The sequence below is a fragment of the Pteronotus mesoamericanus genome, unplaced genomic scaffold (genome assembly GCF_021234165.1).
Source record: "Pteronotus mesoamericanus isolate MK-2021 breed Mesoamerican mustached bat unplaced genomic scaffold, CSHL_Meso_final contig_164, whole genome shotgun sequence".
In the NCBI taxonomy this organism is placed as follows: domain Eukaryota; kingdom Metazoa; phylum Chordata; class Mammalia; order Chiroptera; family Mormoopidae; genus Pteronotus; species Pteronotus mesoamericanus.
Genome location: NW_026555065.1, coordinates 9,847,484 through 9,869,110, shown reverse-complemented (window position 1 = coordinate 9,869,110; position 21,627 = coordinate 9,847,484). Strand labels below are relative to the sequence as shown.

The 21,627-nt window shown below is 38.7% G+C and overlaps 1 protein-coding gene across 2 annotated transcripts in view; it reads right to left on the bottom strand.

The window, feature by feature from the left end:
* The window catches only part of ALDH1A2 (aldehyde dehydrogenase 1 family member A2), a 95,105-nt gene extending 83,401 nt beyond the window's left edge, over positions 1-11,704 (bottom strand). For both annotated transcript variants that reach the window (XM_054565362.1, XM_054565363.1), the window contains exon 1: positions 11,196-11,704. In XM_054565362.1, the coding sequence (XP_054421337.1) occupies positions 11,196-11,312 (117 nt within the window). In that variant the 5' untranslated portion in view covers positions 11,313-11,704. The remainder of the gene's footprint in view (positions 1-11,195) is intronic.
* Between the last annotated feature and the right edge of the window lie 9,923 nt (positions 11,705-21,627).

Genomic DNA, 21,627 nt, shown 5'->3' with positions numbered 1-21,627 from the left:
GAAAAATACTTTGGATATTATAGTATGAATAATATAAGCTGTAGTTATTAGTGCTATTAATGATAATAAAATATATCAAGTATTCATTCAACAAACATTTCCTAAGCATTTATATTATGTGGCACTAAGATAGATGCTTGAGAAATACCAAATGAATAGGAGTTTATAATCTAGTATAGTTTATGAGCAGGGAGTTACACAGGAAAAAAAAATACAAGGCAAAAAACTGCGCCATTTAGGAGTAGTACAAACAAGTAATAGGGGCACTCAAAGAGTATAGGTTCATCCTAAAAAGAAGTATAGGGCCAACTCTGTTAGTTATTATATAAGTACTATGCACAGAAGGGCTAGATTCAGTTTTAGGGTTGGAGAATTTCGTTCTTCTTCAGTAGCTTCTTCAGCATTAGATGTACACATGCACAGATCAAATAACTCATGAAATACAAGCAAAAGGTGAATGTACAACACCAGCTTGAGTTTAAAATACAACAATTTAAAATATTAACAGAATACAAAGTAATGCTATTTTTAAGCCCGGTGCTAAGGAATAATTTAAATTCTCTTACAGGATTAAGCACAGTAATGAATCAGTTATTCAAGAAAAAGGTCTTTCTACTAGAAATTCTTTTTCACATTATATTCATTGTCATCTCTTTAGCTTTCTCCAGTCCTAAAAAAGAACAGCACCTAGTGAAGAATTCATCTATTTACCAGGTACTAGGCCTTCAAAAATGAATGGAGGGTATGTACATGTGATTGTGAAAGAGAGACAGACAGACAACAGAGCTAATATTTGAGCACTTACTCTGTTCTAAATAATGTAAGAAAAGTAGAGACATTAATTTTGACACGAAAAGTTATAATGATCATGTATCTCAGAATTTTCTACAATGATTCCTTAAAGGGAGGTTTATGAAATGCATTACTCTTCTTAGTTTAGGAAAACCAACTCAAAGTATCCACAAAAGGAGGATTGGTTTCTGTATTATCCCATTATGGAGAAGCTTGGAGAAAAATCACACATTCTGGACCTCCTAATCTTTTTCCAAAATGGCACAGAATACAATTTGGAAAACTTCTCGACACGTTAATATCATTTGGCTTTCCTATTACATCATGTGCCCTTAAGACTTATCTGTGTTCTTATACATAAACAAATACCAATTACAAGTGAAATAAGACACAAATGCAAAAGGTAAAAATTTTAATTATAATAAAAATAAACTTTGAAAAGGCTATATAGATGAATATCTTGAAAACCTTGGAATAAGAATGGATTTTTAAACAAGATGCCAAATGTGCTAAACATTTTTTTAAAAGATAGAAAAATTTTTCTCCATTTGCATTTAAAACTATATGACAATTACACCAAAAAAGAAAAATAAGAAAAAGCACAGGGGGAAGAAAATGTTCACATAGTATGTAACTGTTAAAGGATTATAATCCTGAATATATAAAAATTGCTGCAAGTCAGGAAAAGCACACACCCACACAAACAGAAATGAGCAAATGATAGACTGGCCAAAGGAAGAAAGCCAAGCGGCCAATAAATATATGAAAGGGTGCTCAACCTTACAAGAAATCAATGAAATGCAGGTTAAAATAGCAATGAGATAACATTACACACTCATTAAATTGGCAAAATTTAATAAATATGAGCGCTCTAAGTATAGGTAAGGATGTAGAGTGATGTGAACTTGGATATACTGCTGGTGGCCGGGGAAACTAGCGTAACTGACTTGAACAGAAATTTGGCAATCTGTAACTGAGCTGTAGGGACACACACCCCGTGAGTGAGCAATATCACTTCTAAGTATAAATCCTAGAAGGTGCTTCACATAGGTGAATAAGGAGATATGGTTGGGAATGTTTAATGCATTATTGTAATAGTAAAAGGCTGGGACTATCTTAAATGTCAATAGTAGAAGATTTAAAAGTTGTGACATTCAAGGAATGGAATACGATGCAAAAATGGCAATGAATGAATTGTAAGTACATGGAACAATATAGGTGAATCTTGAAGATATTAAGCAAAGAAATCATATTGCAGAAGGATATATACATCATACTATCATTTATATAAGAAGATTTAACATGCAAAACAATAGTATGCATTGTTTGTGAATACACGTACATGCACCTAGGGGAAAGACAAATGGCTCCGAGGAAGGAAGGAGAAGGTAGAGAGGACAACTGGAGTTCACAAGGGGAGCTCCAGTGTATTCCTTTCAAAAAACAAATTAGAAGCAAACCTTGCAAAATGTTAAGAACTAACAAATCTGGGTATAGGTACATGTTTGTTTTATTACTGTCTATCTTCTTCTGTATGATGGAAATACTTCATTTCCTGTCAAGAGTGTCTAACAACACAATATGCAGGTGATCTGCTGAGTCACAAACATCTCTTTTCCTTCCGAATCTTCATAGTGCTTAAAGTGCACACGTCTCAAGCATTCGGCATCTTCTATCATGCACCATAGTTATTTGTGTACATGTCCTCATCCCATGTCCAAATGGGAATCCTCTCTGGCCTCGTTAGGGCACAGTCCACATCTGTGTATCTTCATGTCAGACAGTGACTAACAGTGCTCTGTATACAAGAGGCCCTAATAAATGTCAAGTGAATAAATTAATAGATAAATTCAGGAAAGCAAATGAGTAGCTCTCGCTGCAGTTAAAAATAAAAATGATCCCAAGATAATACAATTAGATATGACCTTCCCAGGTAGCAGACTTTAAAATGTAAATGAGGCACAATTCACTGATGTCAAGCTTGTTAAGGAATTTAACCAGTCTCGTATTGGTTCCTGATCTCCTCCCAAAAAGGGTTCAGTGAGGAAGTGCAATTTTCTCACCTACAGAAATGAGACTTTAAGTTATCCCCTATAGATTCTTTAGACATTTCATAATTTTGTCTTCCCAGGCAAGGTGGTATTTCCCTCTTCCTTCCCACCCTAAACTCTCCACCATTGCTCCCACCTCGGCCCACAAATCTGGTGTGTGTTTTGGTGCTGGGGGTTGGGGAGATGGAAAAGAGTTTATTTTTGCCTATTAGTGGGTTTACTAAATCCACCGTATTTTGCCAGACCCACTTACATGGAGGCAGGTTCCATCCAACCTGTGGGAGGAGCCACAAAACCTATGCCATTTTTTGGACTCAGGTTAATCCTTAATAAACTCCAAGAGGGGTTGGAGGGAGGTAAAAAAAGGTAAAGGGAGAATAAACGGTGATGAAAGGAGACTTGACTTGGGGTGGTGAAAACACAATACAATATACAGATGATGTGTTGTAGATTTGTACACCTGAAACCTATATAATTTTATTAGCAAATGCCACCCTAATAAATTCAATTAAAAATAAAATAAAGTGGCAAAAACTAAAAATAAATATATTTAATATATTTATATAGTGATATTAATAAATGAACAAACATATTTAAGTTATAAAAAGAAAAAAGAAACCCCTAGACACGATCAGAAGACTTAGTCTAAACAAATCAAAATTATGTATGAGACAAATATACAAAAACATAATCTTTTAATTATTTTGAAAGTTTTCACTATATTTTATAATCAAGACTGGAATGTGTTTTGGTACCAATGACATCCTAAATCCTTCTAAATAAGAGAAAGGCAGTTCCAGGTTCAGCTGGACAATAGGTGTTGATCTTTCCAGAGATCTAGGAATAAAGAAACTGCTACTTTGGCTCTCTAAAGGACAAAATGTGATGAGGAAAGGAAATAGAGCAGATAACTACTTCCGGTGGTAACAAAGCTGAACTAGAGGAAAAGGAAAGCTTCCTTCTATAATAAAAATTCGGATATTCACCCATGACATTCTCATTTTCAAGCACATTCTACAGAGGTCAATAAACCCCTGTGTTTAGCCCCAGGGTAGTTTTGTTGAGGGGCCCAGCACAAGTTTAGATGGTGGAAGCACCCAATTATTATTCCTCCTGGAAGTTTGAAAGTCTGGAAGTGTTTCCAAATCATGTGACACAACAGAGATTTGCTGTAAATAAACTCATTTAGAGTTAAGATTTTGAAGGGAAACAATTTGAACAGAACTAGGAACCAAAACCAAGCAATACAGAAATTTGCAAGGAGTAAGAAATTCCCAATGAATAATCTCATATATCTGAAAGGTAAAATGGGATAGAGCGCACAGATATATATGCCTGAAAAGGCAATTAAAAATTAATCAAGGTGTGACATAATGGCAACCACTTCCATATGCATTAGATTTGGTGTTTGAAGGGAAGTGATTGGCTTTGAAATGACTTGTTACAGCAAATAAAGAAATTAAATAAATGCTAGGTCTTTCAAAAATAGTCACTGCACGATGCTTTTACTTTCTGGAAGCTGAAGTGTCCCAAAAGTGGGCAGTAAGGACTAGTGAAAGGCTCTTCAGTTTTAAACTATGTAACTTCCCATCTCCAAATAATATCTTCCTTCTGAGAATGTCCTCAAACGCTGCCATACTTCCTAGATTCATGTACCAATGACTTGGCAACAAGTCATTGTCAAGCTTTGACTTTGTCCAAACTACTCAAATACCAGAAAGGGCTCTCTGTAACTGACATTTAGGCCCAGTCAGTTTGGAATGCTGAGGCCTATCAATGCTGAATTTTAGCCCAAGTGTCAGATACCTAATTTGATTATTAAAATACAGCCATGCACTGCTCAACACCAGGGATATCTTTCTGAGAAATGTATTCTGAGGCAATTTTGATCTTGTGTGACTACTGTAGAGTTCATTTACACAAACCTAAATGGTAGTCTACTACTATAATGCATATCTGTATTTTTAAAATTTACTTTTCAATGGCAGTTGACATACAATAGTATATTAGTTTCAGGTGTACAACATAACGATTAGATATTTATATCCCTTACAAAGTGATCGCCCTGGTAAGTCTAGTACCCTCCTGACAGCATACACAGTTATTCCAATATTACTGACTATATTCCCTATGTTGTACTTTACTTTCATATGACTGGCATGCAGTAGGTTTGTTCACACCAGCATCACCACAAACACAGGAGTAATTATAGTTTAAGCCCTGTCCATTGGCTTTTCTTTTTATAATGCAAGTGCCTGGTTTAAGCTGTGATTGCTGAGGCATCCACTTTAAAGAGGCATCCACGTCTAGTAAGGCTATCTGGAATGCACACAATGCCAGCCACGTGACTAGATAAAGCGTTCACCTCCTCTCACTTAAGCTCCTTTGTTTTAGAGGTCTTAGTTGATTAAGATCACTGAACATTTTAGGCTACTTTTTTTTCCCCGTCTTCCCATACTTTAAGTTCCCACTCTTATGTGTTAAATTCACCAATAAAGAGTGACCCCATGTGAAATCATAGCACATGTGCTCCCTACTCAGGACCTTACTGTGCCATGGGGCATGCGGGAAGCTCCCAGAGCCAGATGAGTGCTCCCAGGTACTTGTAGCTGATAGCATGACTATGGATAAACTGAAATGGTGCAGAACAGTAGTGCCTTTGGCTACAGAATTATGATGGCTGTAACATCACTAGGGGATTGGAATTTGTCAGCTCCATTTTAATCTTACAGGACCACTGTAGTAAATGCAGTAACTTGTTGACCTAACCACGGTTATGTGGTGCAAGACTGTACTGGCTGGGAAACTGTTTGATTTGGTGACTTTTTAGCAAAAATGAGACTTTGGTAGGGAAACCTCCAAGGGATCCCCTTTGATGAAAATCCAATATGGACATACACATTATGCAGAATATTAAACTCTTATGACTAACTGAAACACTAAACAATGGCCTGTTGGTAAAATTTTATTGATCATACAATTCTGATCTTTCTTAATGGGACTCCATTAATTTGGAACTACAAATATAATCATCACTCTACAAAAATGAAATGGAATTAGCCCTTGGCTAGCTGTCCTTATATACCATTTACTTTCACACACTTGCTTATTTAGTCCTGACAACAACCCTGTAAGGTAGATACTGTTACCCCTATTTTGACAGATGCAGAAATTACCAAGTGAAGAAATCCCCTGAGAAGGAGACACCATCCATAACTGTTCACACAGCTAATTAAGCACATATCTGGCCAAGATTTGAACAAAGGCCCATTTTAACTCAGAGCCTTTCTTTTTCTAAGTCAAGGGCTTATAAACTTTTTCTTAAAATGCAGGCCATGTAGTCTCTGTTACAGTGTAGTCCAAAAGCAGCCACAGGCAACATGTAACTGAATGAAAGTGGCTTTGTTCCAATAAAACTTTATTTACAAAATTAGACAGACAGTATGTAGTTCGCTGACCCCTGCAAGCTGTCATTAAAATAACTAAAAAAGACAAAAAAAAGTCCATCAGTATTTGTATTCCTTTACCCAACTGAGAAAGACCTGAGAGAGAACTGTGTATGTTGGTATTTGAGATGTCTTTAGTCTAGTCATAGTTTAATCATCCTGCTTGTCTAATACTAATTATACATGCCTTGCTCCTCTTAAGCCTTGTTACAAGGAAACGAGACCTCACAGAACAGGCTCCTCATAGAGTCTTCTACCCTCAAATTTAAAAACTATTTTCTCATTTTATAGGAAAAAAGGGATAAAAGTGCCTCAGCAAATGGTGATTCCATACGGTAACATAAGCCCACGCAGCAGAAGGCATCAGGGCAGGCAGGAGCCCAGGAGAATGATCTAGTTCAAGTCTCACAATGAAGCTGGTCAGCTTCCCTGGGTTAAATGGAGATGATAAAAATATCAAAAGCTATGCAATTTCAAAGAAAGTGGAAAAAAAGTTTGTTTGGTTTTTTTTGAAAATGCAGGGTCCCCTCTAAATATAAGGTCAGATTAACAATTTCTGATCAAGACAAACAATCTTGATTAGAGATTTGGAAGTTACTAGACCCACCCCATCTTATAAGAAATGATCCTGGGATAGGCAATAATCTTGCCCCAGACATAAAAACCACAGAAACATCGAAAATAGTCATTTAAAGTCAAAGAATCAAAAGTCACAAAAGGTAGCTCCTTCTTAAGCAGTATAGGCCAATCCCTAGTCTCTCCATGTTTGCAATAGAAGCAACAACAACAACAAAAAAACATAAAAATTGAATCTCTCTCTCTCTCTCTCTCTCTCTCTCAAAAGTATGTGACCATTAGAAAAAGCAAAGGATAGAGTGAGGAAAGCTCTACCAATTTTTAAAAGTCAAAGCCAAGGTCTTCCTTATCAATTATTCCTACTTCTTCCTACTCTCTCTTTGTCAAAAGTTATTGCAAGAATCATAATATATATATGCATGCAAGTGCTAGGTAAACTATTAGGCCCTATAAACAAGGTAAATATTTTAAGTATTATTGTCATTATTGTTATTTTTACATTGATCAACTGAACCACCACCAGGCCGACAACTAAGTTTTGGCACTCACTGCTTCTTATAAGGCCCTAAGCCTCCAGAAGGTGGATGCTTCCACAGCCCAGCTAGCATAATAGGAAGCACAGTTGTTAGAAACATGGTCACTCAAATATCCTTTGAACTGAATTGAAATTGACTCCAGAAAACAGATGTTCAATAAAAAGTGTTAATTGAATAAAAGAATAAACAGTAGTTATCCAATGCACATTAGTTCTGGTTATCAGTTGATTGCCTTTTATTTTCTCCCTTCCCGTTTAGTGGGTAAATAACCCATAAATGCCCCCCCTTCCTCCCTCTGTTCTAACTCCCTCCCCATGGTACTAGATGCTGGAGTAAAACAACATTTTATGTTATTATTAGTTGTGGGCGTAAACTTTCAGTGAAAAAGTGATCCGCAGAGAAAGACCATATATATATCTTGGGATTCTTGCAATAACTTTAGACGGAGAGAGAGTAGGAAGAAGTAGGAATAATTGTGTGTGCACAAGCGCGCGCTTGTGTGTGTAGTGGGGCAGTGGTGGCGGCGGGGGGGGGGGGGACAGAAAGACTAATAGAACCAGGAGAGATGACAGAGACAATGGAGAAGGTAGGGGTGGCATTACAGTGCAAAGTTTCCAAGGACCTGGGAATCTGGAAAAGATCTCTGCAGTTCCGAGCAGTCAGTAAAGTGCTAGACTTGATTTTACAACGTGTGTACTCTTGTGATATACTCAGATACACAAAAATTCTAAAAACCAGACTGACAAAACAGAAACAACTCCGAAAGTCTTCAATTCATAAAAGCATAGCTAAAGGCAATCAGACTCCTACGCTAGCTGTTAAGGCGTTCTTCTTAAGATACAAGCAAGACAGTATACATTCTTTCTGCCTCAAAGTAGTCTGCTCACTCCTTCATGTTGGTGCTGTTATCACTGTTTCTTGACTAACACAGTCTTTTTCATTTGTTTGTTTAACATATTCCTTAATAAGAAGCCACTTTTAAAATGTGGGGTCTAGCTGGCTTTATTAGGGAAATAAAAAATAGATATATTCTAAAGATGGTGTTGCCACAGATCATTAGTCTAAAGTGGGTAGTGGACCTTAGAGAGGTAGGCTTATTTTTAAAACGAAATGTAATTGCCTGAAAGTCAATACATACAAAACCAGGAGGTTAGCCCTTTCAAGATCCTTGGAGATTGGACTTTAATTTTGGAGCATTTCACAGGACCTTTGACAAACAAAGGCAGTAACTTTTTTCTTCCAATTATTTCCCCCATTCACCTTTTACTTAAAAAACGCAAAATAGTTTTAGAAGAGAATGGTGAAAAAAATACAGCAAAATACCAGATTACAGGGGAAATTTTTCTAAATACATGCTATTTGAAATTCTCACTAGTACCTTTATGTCGGTCCCCAAATAATATTTAAAAATCCTATAGCAATAGCCTTCACTAAAGATGAATTTGTTTAACAAGACAAAAAATGATTAAGGATTCATCTGTATTTGTCTTGTACTACTTTCTGACACAAATATTGCTGTTTCTTTCCTATGCGTTATGTAACAAGCCCTCTGGCATTATAATTTTTTAGCCATTAATTACTCTCTTAGAAATTCCTTATGAATGTGGTATCACTGTTCTAAAGAACTAACTGTCCATTCTACCTGGTTCATTCTTATGCTTAAAACTGCTAATATAATTTCCCTTTCTTCTGATCATAAGTGAATTTTTAAAAAACTCTCCATCAATTTTATTTTCCTTTTCAGTAAATCAGCATTCACCATTACCCTCGGCTACCAAAAGAGGAGCTTCTGCTCTACGTTTCAAAAGCTGCTTGCCCACAACGCTTGTCTCAGAAAATTTAAAAGTCTCACTAAAGAGCTGAGGAGGAAAGGTGCTGGGAATGTTCACAGATATCTGATTTTACAAGGTTTTGTGAAAAGAGGTCACCTTTAGATTAGTATTACTTAGTGTTTATGAGGGTTGTTTGTCAAGCCAAAAATAAGGTGCCTCCTCCCCACAAATTAAAGAATCAAGTTACAATCCATTATTTCATTTCTGATTGTTTTTCTTTGTAATAAGTGGGAAAGTGGATACTGGATAAAAGTCTCCCCTGAGCGAAAAGACTCCACATTAAAGACTTCAATTAGCTATAAATCAGTTGTCTTTCCTACTGGTGGAGAACAAGAGAAAAAAGAGAGCAGGAGTAGTTAGAGAAAAAGAAAACTGGAAGAGCTTCCAAATTAAATTCCGAGGTACCTACTGCATATCTAAAACTCCTTTCAGGGCTATGAGGAAAATCTGATCAAAACTAAGATTAAAATCAAACCCTCCCAAATCTGAAGATTAGGTCCTCTCTCAGAAGTAGGTCTTGCACCTTAAGAACTTTCAAGTGAGGCTACAGAGGTTAGAGACCCTCATAAAACAAAACTTTTATGCTGCAGCCTTTCCCTGCTTGGTCCTGAACCCAGAGATATGCCACACATTGGCACTATTGTTATGCAAACAACGCCTAAATCGCTGTAACCATTAACGACCTCTCATTAAAACGGTTTTCAGAAATTTGTCACACCATCTAAAAAAGCTAACAGGTACATCAAACTCATATAAATCGGCACTCAAAACACGAAACGCCCTAATTTGTAACCTAAAACTCAATGCAAGTAAAATTTTAACATTTTGATGTTGGGTTTTTTTGTATTTCTTTCAACCATTAAGTCAGAACCAAACAATTTACTTCTCGACAAAATTTAGTTTATCTTGTAATAAGCATCATGGAAAACAACTTTAACCATACTGTGTGTGCTCAATGTGTGTTTAAGTTAATCGGGAGAAGTTTAGGGTAGAGATCAACTAACTGAAAGAAACAGAAAATCAAACAAGAACACTGTAAAATGACCTCCAAGAAACATGACTTTAAATCCCATCTCCTTCCCCTCAAATGCTATGACATTATAACTCCCCTTTTGAGTAATTAATAAAAAAGTTCTATGTAAAATTTATGGAAAAAAGTAAATTCAATTAATATTATGTAGCGAACACATATTCTTTCTTTACTGTGGTGCAACAACAACAAATTCCTGCTTGGCAAATCCAAGATGTCAGAGTTCGTTATAAAGAATATATATTTTTTCAGTTCAAAAGCGAACCTGTTAATTTACACAAATAAAAAGACCTCCCAAGTTTTTCCGGGAAATTGCCACTGCCTACAAAATTCGAATGCAATGCTGACATTGGATCTACTGTACTCTCGGCAGCCAGGTTCCCATGAAATCTGCGAAGGCAGCCAGAGCGCGGCGGGTCTTGACCATTCCTGCGGGAAAGCCGCTCCGCACCGTCGGAACTTCCGAGGTCCTGAGCGAGACCAGCGGCCAACAGGCCCCCGGAGGCGGAGGACGTAAAGAGTCAGCCAGGCTGCGTGGCCAACCAGGCGAGACGCCCTCCTTTCCGCGTCTGAGGAGTCACTGCGGTGCCGGAGCCTTCCCCGCTGCGGTCGAGACCCTGAGAACCGCCTCGAAAGGCAGTGGCAGATGCGGTTTGTTGTGGCGGGGTGGGGGGAAGCCGTTGACGGCGACCCCGCAGCGCCACGCTTCAGGTTGTGCTAAGTCCCCGAGGTGTCCCAAGACCCCGGCAGAACTTTAGAAGCCCCAACCGCGAAAACGGGGCGTCCCCTCTGCTGCGCTAGGATGACAGGCTGGCCCGGGCGACCCTGACCGCCCCGACCCCATCAGGCCGTCCTCGTCCCCTAACAGGCATAGGAAGTAAGGAAGATTCTAGAAAGTCTCCGTGGACGGCTGGTCCTGGCCGGCCGCTTACCTTGGTGTACTTGATTTCGAGGTTGGGCGTGGGCGACGGCAAAAGGTGCAGGGACGCCATGAGGGCGGCGGGATCGGCCTTCACCTCCCCGGGCATCTCGATCTTGCTAGAAGTCATGGTGGCGGGCCGGGGTGTCGCTGGCCCCACGAAGTGGGCTGTGCGGGCTGTGCGGGCTGTGCGCGCGGTCCGCGGTCCCGGGGCGCGCTCGCCTGTATATAGGCAGGTGTCAAGCTGGGGCTCTTCTTATTGGACGTGAGGGCCGAGGCGCGGGGGTTGGTCCATCCTACCTAGGACTCCGAGGCACAGCCAGATTTACATAAAGCCCGCCGTCCGCCAGCCCGTTCTCTCCGCGCCCACGGTCAAGTGCGTACCACGGTGCCGGCCGCGGGAACCGGCCCACGCCCACGCCGCCGCCGCTGTCCTCGACGGCCGGAACTCGAACCTGCGCCGCGGCCGCAGGGGGCTCGGACGGCGGGGCCGGCCTCACTCTAGGCGGGAGGCGCACCTTTTCCGATGGCGGGCGCGGGTGATGGCCCCGGAAGCGGGACGGGAGGGGACTGGCGGGGCCCCCCGAACGGCCGAGCGCTCGCGCGGCGCCGAGAGCAGAGCGCGCGGTGTTTGGGGGACAAGCCCGGGACGCAGCAGCAGGGGGCGCAGAGATCCCCTCCCACCCGCGTCCCGGGACCCTCCAAACTCCGGCTGTCCTTTTCTCCTGGGGACCAGGAAGGGGGCGCCCTCAGCTCTCGTCCCCCGGCGAGGATTTCAGGGTCTTTCGCAACGACCTCCGCACACACCCACTTTCCGCGACTGAGCCGAAGCTTCTCCTTGGCCACTAGGTCAGGGACCGGTAATGATGAGTGCGAGTCCCTCGCGCCACACTCAAAATGAGTATCCCCTTGAGCTGGCTGCGCGCGGCCCTGGGCAGTCTTCTCCCGCCCAGCTGCTGCCCTCTGCCGACCGGGACCGCCCCAGGCTGCCTGGGCTGTGCCTGGAGGGGATCGGGCCTTGGTCCTTACATGTTGCTAATAGTCGCATGTTTCATTAGCCCCTCTAATCTTTCTTCTCGGATCCCTCCTTCCAGCCCTCACGCGCCGCACCCCCAAACACACAAAGATACATGTGTTTTGCTTTTTTGTTGTTGTTGTTCTTCAAGCTAACGGATACCATCCTGCCAGACACTGGCTCCTCACTTAACTTCCTCTTTGGGGTCAAGCTTTCATATTTACACCCCCTATCTTAAGTGTTTCCATAGCTCCAAAAGGCCTTCTTCTGGTTTGTGGGAGCCTAAAGGTCAGCATGTAAGTATGTGTCAAGAACCCAAAGATGCCATACAAGAATGGATTTAGGGCTCAGTGGGCTAAATCCGGGTTCCAAGTAAAAAGACCTCTGTCGCTTCCCCTCCACACTCCCATTGTAAGCCTGACAGGGGCCTACTGATTCTTATCTTAAATGCCGTTTTCAGAGCCCTTAGTACCCCATTTCTTTGGATGTTAAGTGTCAGCCATAAAAAGATCTTGCCTTAAACACTTTCAGTACCTAAAACTGACTAATGCTCAGTTCTTGGATGCTAAATAGCAATATAAATAGACAAAAAATATTTCATTTTATTATTAGATCTATAGAAATCCTTTCAGCTTCTCAGAACTCAAACTATATACCCAAGGTTAACTGAGTTGTTTTCATAAAGAAACTAGGCACCTTAGCTCAGGCAGTTGAGAGACCTTGATTCACAGGGGATCTCTATACCCATATGCTGTGCATTAATAACAGTATATGTTCATGAGATACACTTTAAAAAAATGTTTAGCTCCACCCGAGGAAATTTTTTCATTATTTTTTAGAGAGAAAACGAAGGAGAGAGGAAAGGAGAGAAAGAAACATCAATGTGCAAGAGAAGCATCTATTGGTTGCCTCCTGGAGGTGCCAGACTGGGGATTGTATGCACCCAGACCAGGTATTGAATCTGCAACCTAGGCATGTGCCCTGACTGAGAATTGAGCCTGCAATGCTTCAGCCACCAGAGAAGGCTCCAACCAACTGAGCCACACTGGCCAGGCCTCATGAGATACACTTTTATTAAAGCCTTCAGGTTAGAGATACAACTGAAGAATAAAAGAGAACAGTCTTAGAACTAGTTGGGGAGAGAGGGAGAAGGTAACAGCAAGGGAAATAAATCAACAATGCTGGTAAAACAATTCTGCAAGGGTATTTTGAGCACTTTCCAATTCAGGGAAAGATGCTGGAGGCTGGGTTACACACAAGACAGACAGCCCTTCCCATATATGAGCTTGAAACCCCTGCAGAGAGGTAGGTCACTTACTATGAGAGGTTCTGGGAAAAAGTTACAAACGAGCATCAACACCACCATCGGGGTGCCCCACCGTGGGGGAGACCATCTGGGCCTTAAAGGAGAGGTGAGACTTCAACAGAGGAGGAAAAGACAGGGTAGGCAGAAGAATCCACAAGAACAAAGGCACAGAGCTGTGAGAATACTTTTTAGGGGACATCAGTGTGGCTGGAGGAGCAGAAGGTGAGGCGGGCAAGGCACTTAACTCAAGGTTATAGAGACCTTAACTCTTGAGACACTGAGAAACCATCCAAGAACTCCAAGGAGGAGAAAGGGGAAATTTGTAAAAATTAAACTGATAAATGAATATTGTCAAGAAAGACTATCACAAACTAAAAACTATTGATTTATATTTCTTCTCAGAGCATAAGATGGGGTTGGTCATCTTTGGCCCACTTCTTACTTGCTAACTCCAGTTCTGTCACCAGGGCTGGATTTCTCTCCCAAAGAAGGAACCATATGATGGGATTATTTGCATTTGTTACACAGTGAGGTAGAGCAAATAAAGAGATTCCTTTCCTCCCCAGGCAGGAAAGGGAGGGTCCCTTGGCTTCTCATAAATATCTCCAAAAGTTCTAGTACAGTGACAGATGGCAGACTGGTTTCATTTGTTCCCTGACGGCTACTTTTGTGTGAGATTTGGTCTTCAACTAGATAGTTAAGTGATCAGCACAGGGACTGTATCTTCTATTTCATTTGTGCCCTCCCTCAATTCCTAAAACAGCATGGAGCACATAGCAACTATTTAATAAGAATTTTTGTTGAGTGATGTGAGCAAAAGACAAAACACGTCCCTGTGGCCCTGTTTGACTACTTTCCTATGCTCTCTGATTAAGCAACATTTTCTCTCCCTGATCTTAGATTTTGTTTTGTTTTGCCCCACCTTTTACTATAAACCTTTCTGATAATAGATTCTTAAGAGTATTTTTCTTCATATAATCATCTTCTGAAAAAAAAATTCCCCCTATCTTCAGCTAATGATTGCAGTCCTTTGTTTTCCATCCAAGCTCTTTAATTCAAGATGGGGACAGGACATGTCTTCTCTGTTTCTGTCCATAGGATTTATTCTTGTTACTTACTTTTAAGGCTGCCATAACATCTCTTCTCACACCCTTATTCTTTCCTCCTTTCTATTATCATCTCATTTCATTATCTTCTGATTTCCTCTATAGATTTCAAAATGGTTAAAGTGGCAGTCTTCCCAACTACCATCAGATTGCTAATATTCTGAATTTCAGTCTTTTCCTTGATTTGGTTAAGAAACATTATTACCCTCCTTTATGTTTCCTTCTTCCACTCTTCCCCTTACCTGTGATTATTCATAGTTTAGGATACATATTGGTTAAAATCTCTGTGCAAGGGAATGTAAGCTATAGCATGCTCTATTTATTTCCTTGTGAAAACAATTTATTAGACCTGGAGGAGCCAATATCCTGAACTTGTAGAGGAGAAAAATAAATCCTTGCCTCATATTTCCTCACCTAAATAACAGAATGCAAAATTGTAATTTTAAGGCATTGGTTTTATATGACATTTGACTTTAAGGTATAAAATCATAGCGATTTACGCTTCTTTTTAGTTTTTAGTTAGGGAGGAAAAGTATTTGCTATTTGAAAAACATGTTTTAGAAATCAATGAAGGAAACTGAATGGAACATAAAGATTCCTCCCCCCAAGAAAGGAATACTTTTGATTTTGACAGTAACTGAATGCCTAGGTTGAACTTCAAGCCCCCATGTTCAGGGGCTGTTTCAACCTCAGGTAGCCCCACTTAATGGCCTTCTTGTGCCCATCACTAACCATGATGACACCCTACCTTTTATAACAGATACACTTGCATTTTAATTTATCTGCAAAAATAAATCACACATTATAGCATTTCTCTCTTCTGGGTTAATTGAATTAGTTCCTTAAATGTCTCTAAGTCTAATGATTTGAAAGGGGCATATTGTTTGAAATATTTTAAAAAATTAGGGCCCTTGGGTTGTATGCAGAATGAGGGCTTATTTCAGATATGTGTTTCCTAATGACCTCATTCATCTCAAATGGGATATGCGGGGCTACTTTATGTGAAATGTTTCCTGAAAACTGTAACAGGAAAGCTTAATGCATGGTATATTTATAGAGAAGTGGTATTTAATTTATTAACAAAAGCTTATAAAGAGCTTTACATATTTCAATCCAGAAATGCTTAATGAAGTATTTTGGACTCATTATGAAAACTTCTATGAAATAAATTCACTTATATTTTTATTTAACGTGAATATTAACTTTTTATTTGGGATCTAAACGCTCATTTAATTTTCCTTTTCCTTTCAACATCTTCAAGAAAAGAGGCTGAGATTGTGGCATTTATTAACCATAAAAATTCTCTACATATTAAGTCCCTCAATGCCCCTATGTGGCCTCTGGTCGCCGTAGTCTATGAAAAGGTGTATTTACGGTTGCAGGGAATAGATTCCTTATTGGTTATGACTCCAAAAATCATGTTTTGATACAAAATACAATTCTTGCCTTTTAAAATATGTCCTCTACTTTTTGGCAACCTCAAGAGACTATTTTAAAAGTGGAAACTAGATTTGTCTTTGTTGTAAAGCCCAGTTCCACCTCATATATGTTTAAAGGCCTCAATTTAGGTGCAGAGATGAGCTCAGTACCTAATCAATAATCACCCATACAAGGTATAGGGAAAAATTAAAAACCCAGCTATGCCCCCTTTTCTGAGAGGCCTGAGGAAAAAAGGCATTAGCTCCCTCTGCAGTTCATGGTATGTATGTGCAAGTGATACTATTTTAAAAGCAGTAAGTTGATTTCAATGCTTTTACCTGCTACTGATGAGAAATCTTTGGAGTTGTGACATTTTTAATTTGAATTACTCTGGAGAAAAATATTTCAGAATGTAGACAAATTTTAGACTACAGTTAGTTTAGGAGAGGAACTTCCGTTAAAAGACCTTTTGACTTTTAAGAAAAGAACAGTAGGGTTCATTAGCCTGATTTACCATAGAAAGTGAAGTACTTAGAACACGATAGTCTTGCTCACAGAGCACGCAGTATCCCAGAGCAAGTCACATGGATGTGTCTTAGATTGAAAGCAACTATTTTTCTCATGGTAGGCGAGGAAGGGTTACTAATAGTAAAACTCCAGAATCTTTTTTTCCCCCTCAACTAAGTAAGTGCTTGGGATGTAACTAAGGTAAACTTGCTCTTTTGTTTTGTTTTAAATGTTCCTTAGTTTGTATTTTTCTTTTTACTTTTAAAATTCTTTACATCCACACATGACTCTTGATTCTTACCACTTACTTTAGGACTCTTCCATTCTTAAATATAAGCTTTTTTCCAATTCCTTCTGCCCTTATATATGGTCATTCACCCAAAGGGTCTTGGGCATAAAAGAATTCTCACATGAACTTTGGTGATATTTGGGACAGGGATCCATATTCATGTTCACTAGAAAATGAGACTCAATGAGCAGTTACTGTTTCCCTCTTTTACACAGTGGAATGAGCCACCGAAAAGATCATGAGGCTATGAGGATCACTTTAGATGTCTTGATAACAGAGAGGAAATGCCAGCCTCCTTGTCAACCTACAGAGGAGGGGCCTCTTTCCAAAGTATCTGTGATGCCTTGACTGCTGTTGCTAAACCTGGATTTTTTTTCTCCCTCTCTCAATTAAATAGCTTTGAACAAATACCCAATGCTCATTGATGATATTTTATGAGCCAAGCATTGACATAGAGTGTATAGCAAAAAAGAAGTCTGTGGAATAATAGTAACCATATACGTAAAGTTATTCAAGGGCCACAAGAAAGGAAAGAAGCCAGAAACAGTATTCAGAAAGGAGACCGCCTATTCACAAGGAGTTTCGTAGGGGCCGACTAGGGACCTTATACCCCTTCTTGGTGCTATAGGGGACATAAGATACAGGGTATAAAGATGACATTGTCCAAAACAGGTCTCTGCAAAGAACCCTTTTGACATTTTTTTAAAGCTATAAAGATAACTAATGTTATCTGTTAAGTTTAACTATGTGTAAAACTGGAATTCCCAAAAACAAATACTTGGAGCTGAGATTGCTTCTCATTTTCCAAATACAAGATGAATGTTCTCAAGCATAACGCCCTTTGGTACAAACCTAGCCAGAAGAGAAAATAGAGGAGGGACCAAGGCAGTTTATTTTTTCCCACTTAGGAAGAAAAGAGCATTTAGTAGGACACTAGGTCATGCTTATATCCCTGCTGTAGGTTGATGTTGCCACTTTACTCCTGCTTATTTGGTGGGTTAGACATTTATGGAATACTCCAGTGGTTTTGAACCCATGTTCTCATATAATCATTTATGGAGTTTTTAACAATACGGATGCCTGGCCCCACCTCCAGAAATTTCAACTGTCTAAGAAGGGGCCTGAGGCATTGATATTTTTAACAGAGTTTCTCGACACCTATTTAGACAGCCTGATTTGAGAATGACTGGTCCCCCCATAGCAGGTTAACTCTGTGGGGCTACTTGAGTCTACTCTGCAACCTCTAGATTGGAAAAGTGGATTCCATGCTTCCCACTTGGTAGTGCTCTTTGATTTGCTATTTTTAATTTACTATTTGAAAAACACATCAAGCCCCAAATGGATTGACCTTTCTGCTAATGTATTTCACCTAAATTAACAGAGGCAATTAACTAATTTACATTGGAATTGTGCACTTTGCAGTTCACATTTATCAATTCTTAAATGCTTGATCTGGTGTGCAGTTTAAATTTTTTATTATTACCCTTTAAATCTGAAGAAATGTCTTACATCTAATTAGCCAAACTTACATATTCAATTAATAGATTCATTATGGGCTAATGAATATGGAGGCCGCACTTAGGTGACATCTGTCTGGCAATTGGAAGGACTCATACTTTTTGCTATGAAAAAAGAAAAGAGTCTGCTATGTAACTAAAATGGCTTGAACTTCAAGTTTTAACATTTCTGCATACTCTAATGCCCTTAAGGAGTGTTAAGGGCCTGCTAACATAGGAAAGACAATATGTTGTCCAGAGGTACTGCCTTTCCAGAGAAAATGGGAATCAGAATTGCAAAAGAAATATACTTCTGAAGGCATGTTTCAATATAAAAATGAATAGGTCTAGTTTGTCATCTCGAATGATTTAAGTTTTTCTAACCTGAGTTATTCTGAAAAATGCTTAAGAAAATAAAAACAATGAGAAAATTAATATCACAAATTAAACAAAATGTTTAACTTACTATGATATACTTTAGTATCATTCCAAATTCATTTGATTTTACAGATTTAAAGATACAGTCAGACATTATTTTGGAAACTAGAGGTTTCAATAGAAAGTTATTTTGGGAATCTAGATAATTCAGAGATCTAAAATGAATTTTCACAATATTTTTAGTTATTAATAACCTGGCTTTTTAGTTCTCTGGCTATGAGTAGAGATTTTTTGTAATTATGAAATAGTCATGAGTTTCAGGGAAGGTGGGTGAGAGCTAGAATTCACTTGAAAACTATTTTTAGAGGTGGCAAGACTGTGAGGAAAATAATCAGAAATCACTTCCAAAGCATGTGACATCTTCCATATCAAAGCAAGAATTGAACAAGTGACTTTGAACCTATGTGTAAGAGTATTTCAGAACATGTGCATGCTACACTATTGGGACATCACAAGTCTTTTTTTTTTTCATTTTACACTCCTTACATTCAAGTTGACACTTGGATTATTAAAAAACAAAAAACCCACATTTCTTACACTTATTTATTCAAGTGCAAAGTCTCACTATCTTTGCTAGAGTAGCAAGTGTGCATTTATTAAATATTCTAAAAGTAAATCACTGCAATATCCATATGTCTAATACTAATGACCTCTTTTGCCCCTTACACTGGCTAGACTCCCTGAGGGTATGAAAAAGAAAACTGTAAGATCCGGTTACATCTCAAAGAATTCATAATTGGATTCTAATAAGGAAGATCTTCATAATGGACAACACATATATCTAAATTTCATGTGTTTCAAGGGTGATTTACCCTCTTTGGTATCCAAAAAAAAAAAAAAAAAGAGTAAATCTTCCCCCCATGGTGCTCTAAGTAGAAAGAGGACAGGAAAAAAGAAAGGAGGCCCCGGGTGTGGTCAGGGGAACTGGAAGGAGAACATATACATGGTACCAGAGTAAGATGGAGGTAGAGTACCCTGCAGTTGCAAGTACAAGAAAAGCAAGCTTAATAAAGAATTGTTAAGGATCTGACTCTCAGTGACAGTAACCCAAAACATCTACTGTCATGACTAACACTGTTCAGGCATCAAGAAAGTGCTCTTCATCATCTCTTGTTCCATGTCCTGAAAACACAAGACAATACTGAATGCTGGAAGGTTAGTGTGTCAAATGCTCTCATCATTAGAGTGCAGGGAGGATGTGAGAGGTACAAGCATGGAGGTGAGAGAAAAGACAAATGAATTAGCCTGTCACATCCTTCTCAGCATGAATACAAAAAAGTCTTCAAAAGTGGAAGTATTGTTTTCCAAGAGTATCAAATGACTATTTTGTTGATCTTCTTTATGTTCCAACTGGCAGTTCTTCAGGCAGTCACAAATTAAATAATGAAAATGCAAGAGGTTAAAGACAAAGAGAGATTCTTAAAAGCAGTAAGAAAAAGATAGTTACTTACAAGGGAGCTTCCATAAGACTATCAGTTTATTTCTCCACAGAATCATTTCAGGCCAGAAAGGATTGGCACAAAATCCCTTGTGATGAAAAGCAAGGGCCTGCCATGAAGACTACTCTACCCAACAAGGATATCATTCAAAATGAAGAAGAAATAAAGTGCTTGCCAGACCGGAAAAAGCAAAAGGAATTTATCACCACCAACCAGTATTACAAGAAATATTAAAGGGACTTCTTTAAGCTAAAAGAAGGAAAAAGGAACACAATTATAAAGAATTAAATAGCAATAAATACATACCTACCAATAATCACTTTAAATGTAAATAGATAAAATCCTTCGATAAAAGACATATGATAGCTGAATGGATAAGAAAACAAGACCCATATATATGTTGTATACAAGAGACCCATCTCAAAATGAAAGTCACAGAAGAGACTGAAAGCAAAAGGATGGAAAAAATATTTCATGCAAGTGAAAAAAATCCAAGATAGTAATAATTATATGAGACAAAATGAGCTTTAAAACAAAGGCTATAATAATAAACAAAGAACATTAGATAATGATAAAGGGATCAATACAATAACAGGATATAACCCTTGTAAACATTTATGCATCAAATATAGGAGTGCCTAAATATATAAAGCAAATATTGATGATCATAAAGGGAGAGATCGACAGCAATACAGACATAGAAGGGGATTGACACCATTAGATAGATCTTCCCGATGAAAAATCAACAAGAAAACAGCAGCCTTAAATGACATACCACACCAGATGGACTTAATTGATATTTTCAAAACATTTCACCCCAAAGCAACAGAACATAAATTTTTCTCAAGTGCACATGGATTGTTTCCAGGAATAGACCACGTATTAGGTCACAGTAAATCATATCAAGCATCTTCTCTGATTAAAGTAGTATAAAATTAGAAATCAATTACAAGAAAAAAAGCTAAAAAAAACACATGGAGGATAAAAAACGTGTTACAAAACAATGAATTACTTAACAATTAATTGGTTAAAATCAAGGAAGAAATCAAAATATGCCTTGAGACAAGTGAAAATGAAAACATAACCAAAAAACTATGGGACACATTGAAAGCAGTCCTAAAAGGGGAATTCATAGCAATATAGGCCTACCTGAAGAAACTAGAAACACTTCAAATAAACAATCTAAATGTGCACCTAAAGAAACTAGAAAAAGAACAACAAACAAAACCCAAAGTGAGAAGGAGGAAAAAAATAAAAAAGATCAGAATAGAAACAAATGAAATAATCTTTAAAAAAATCAATAAAATCAAAAGCTGATTCTTTGTAAAGATAAAGAAGATTGATAACCTTTTAACCAAAATCATCAAAGAGAGAGAGAAAGGACCCAAATAAATAAAATTAGAAATGAAAGAGAAGTAACAACTGGCACC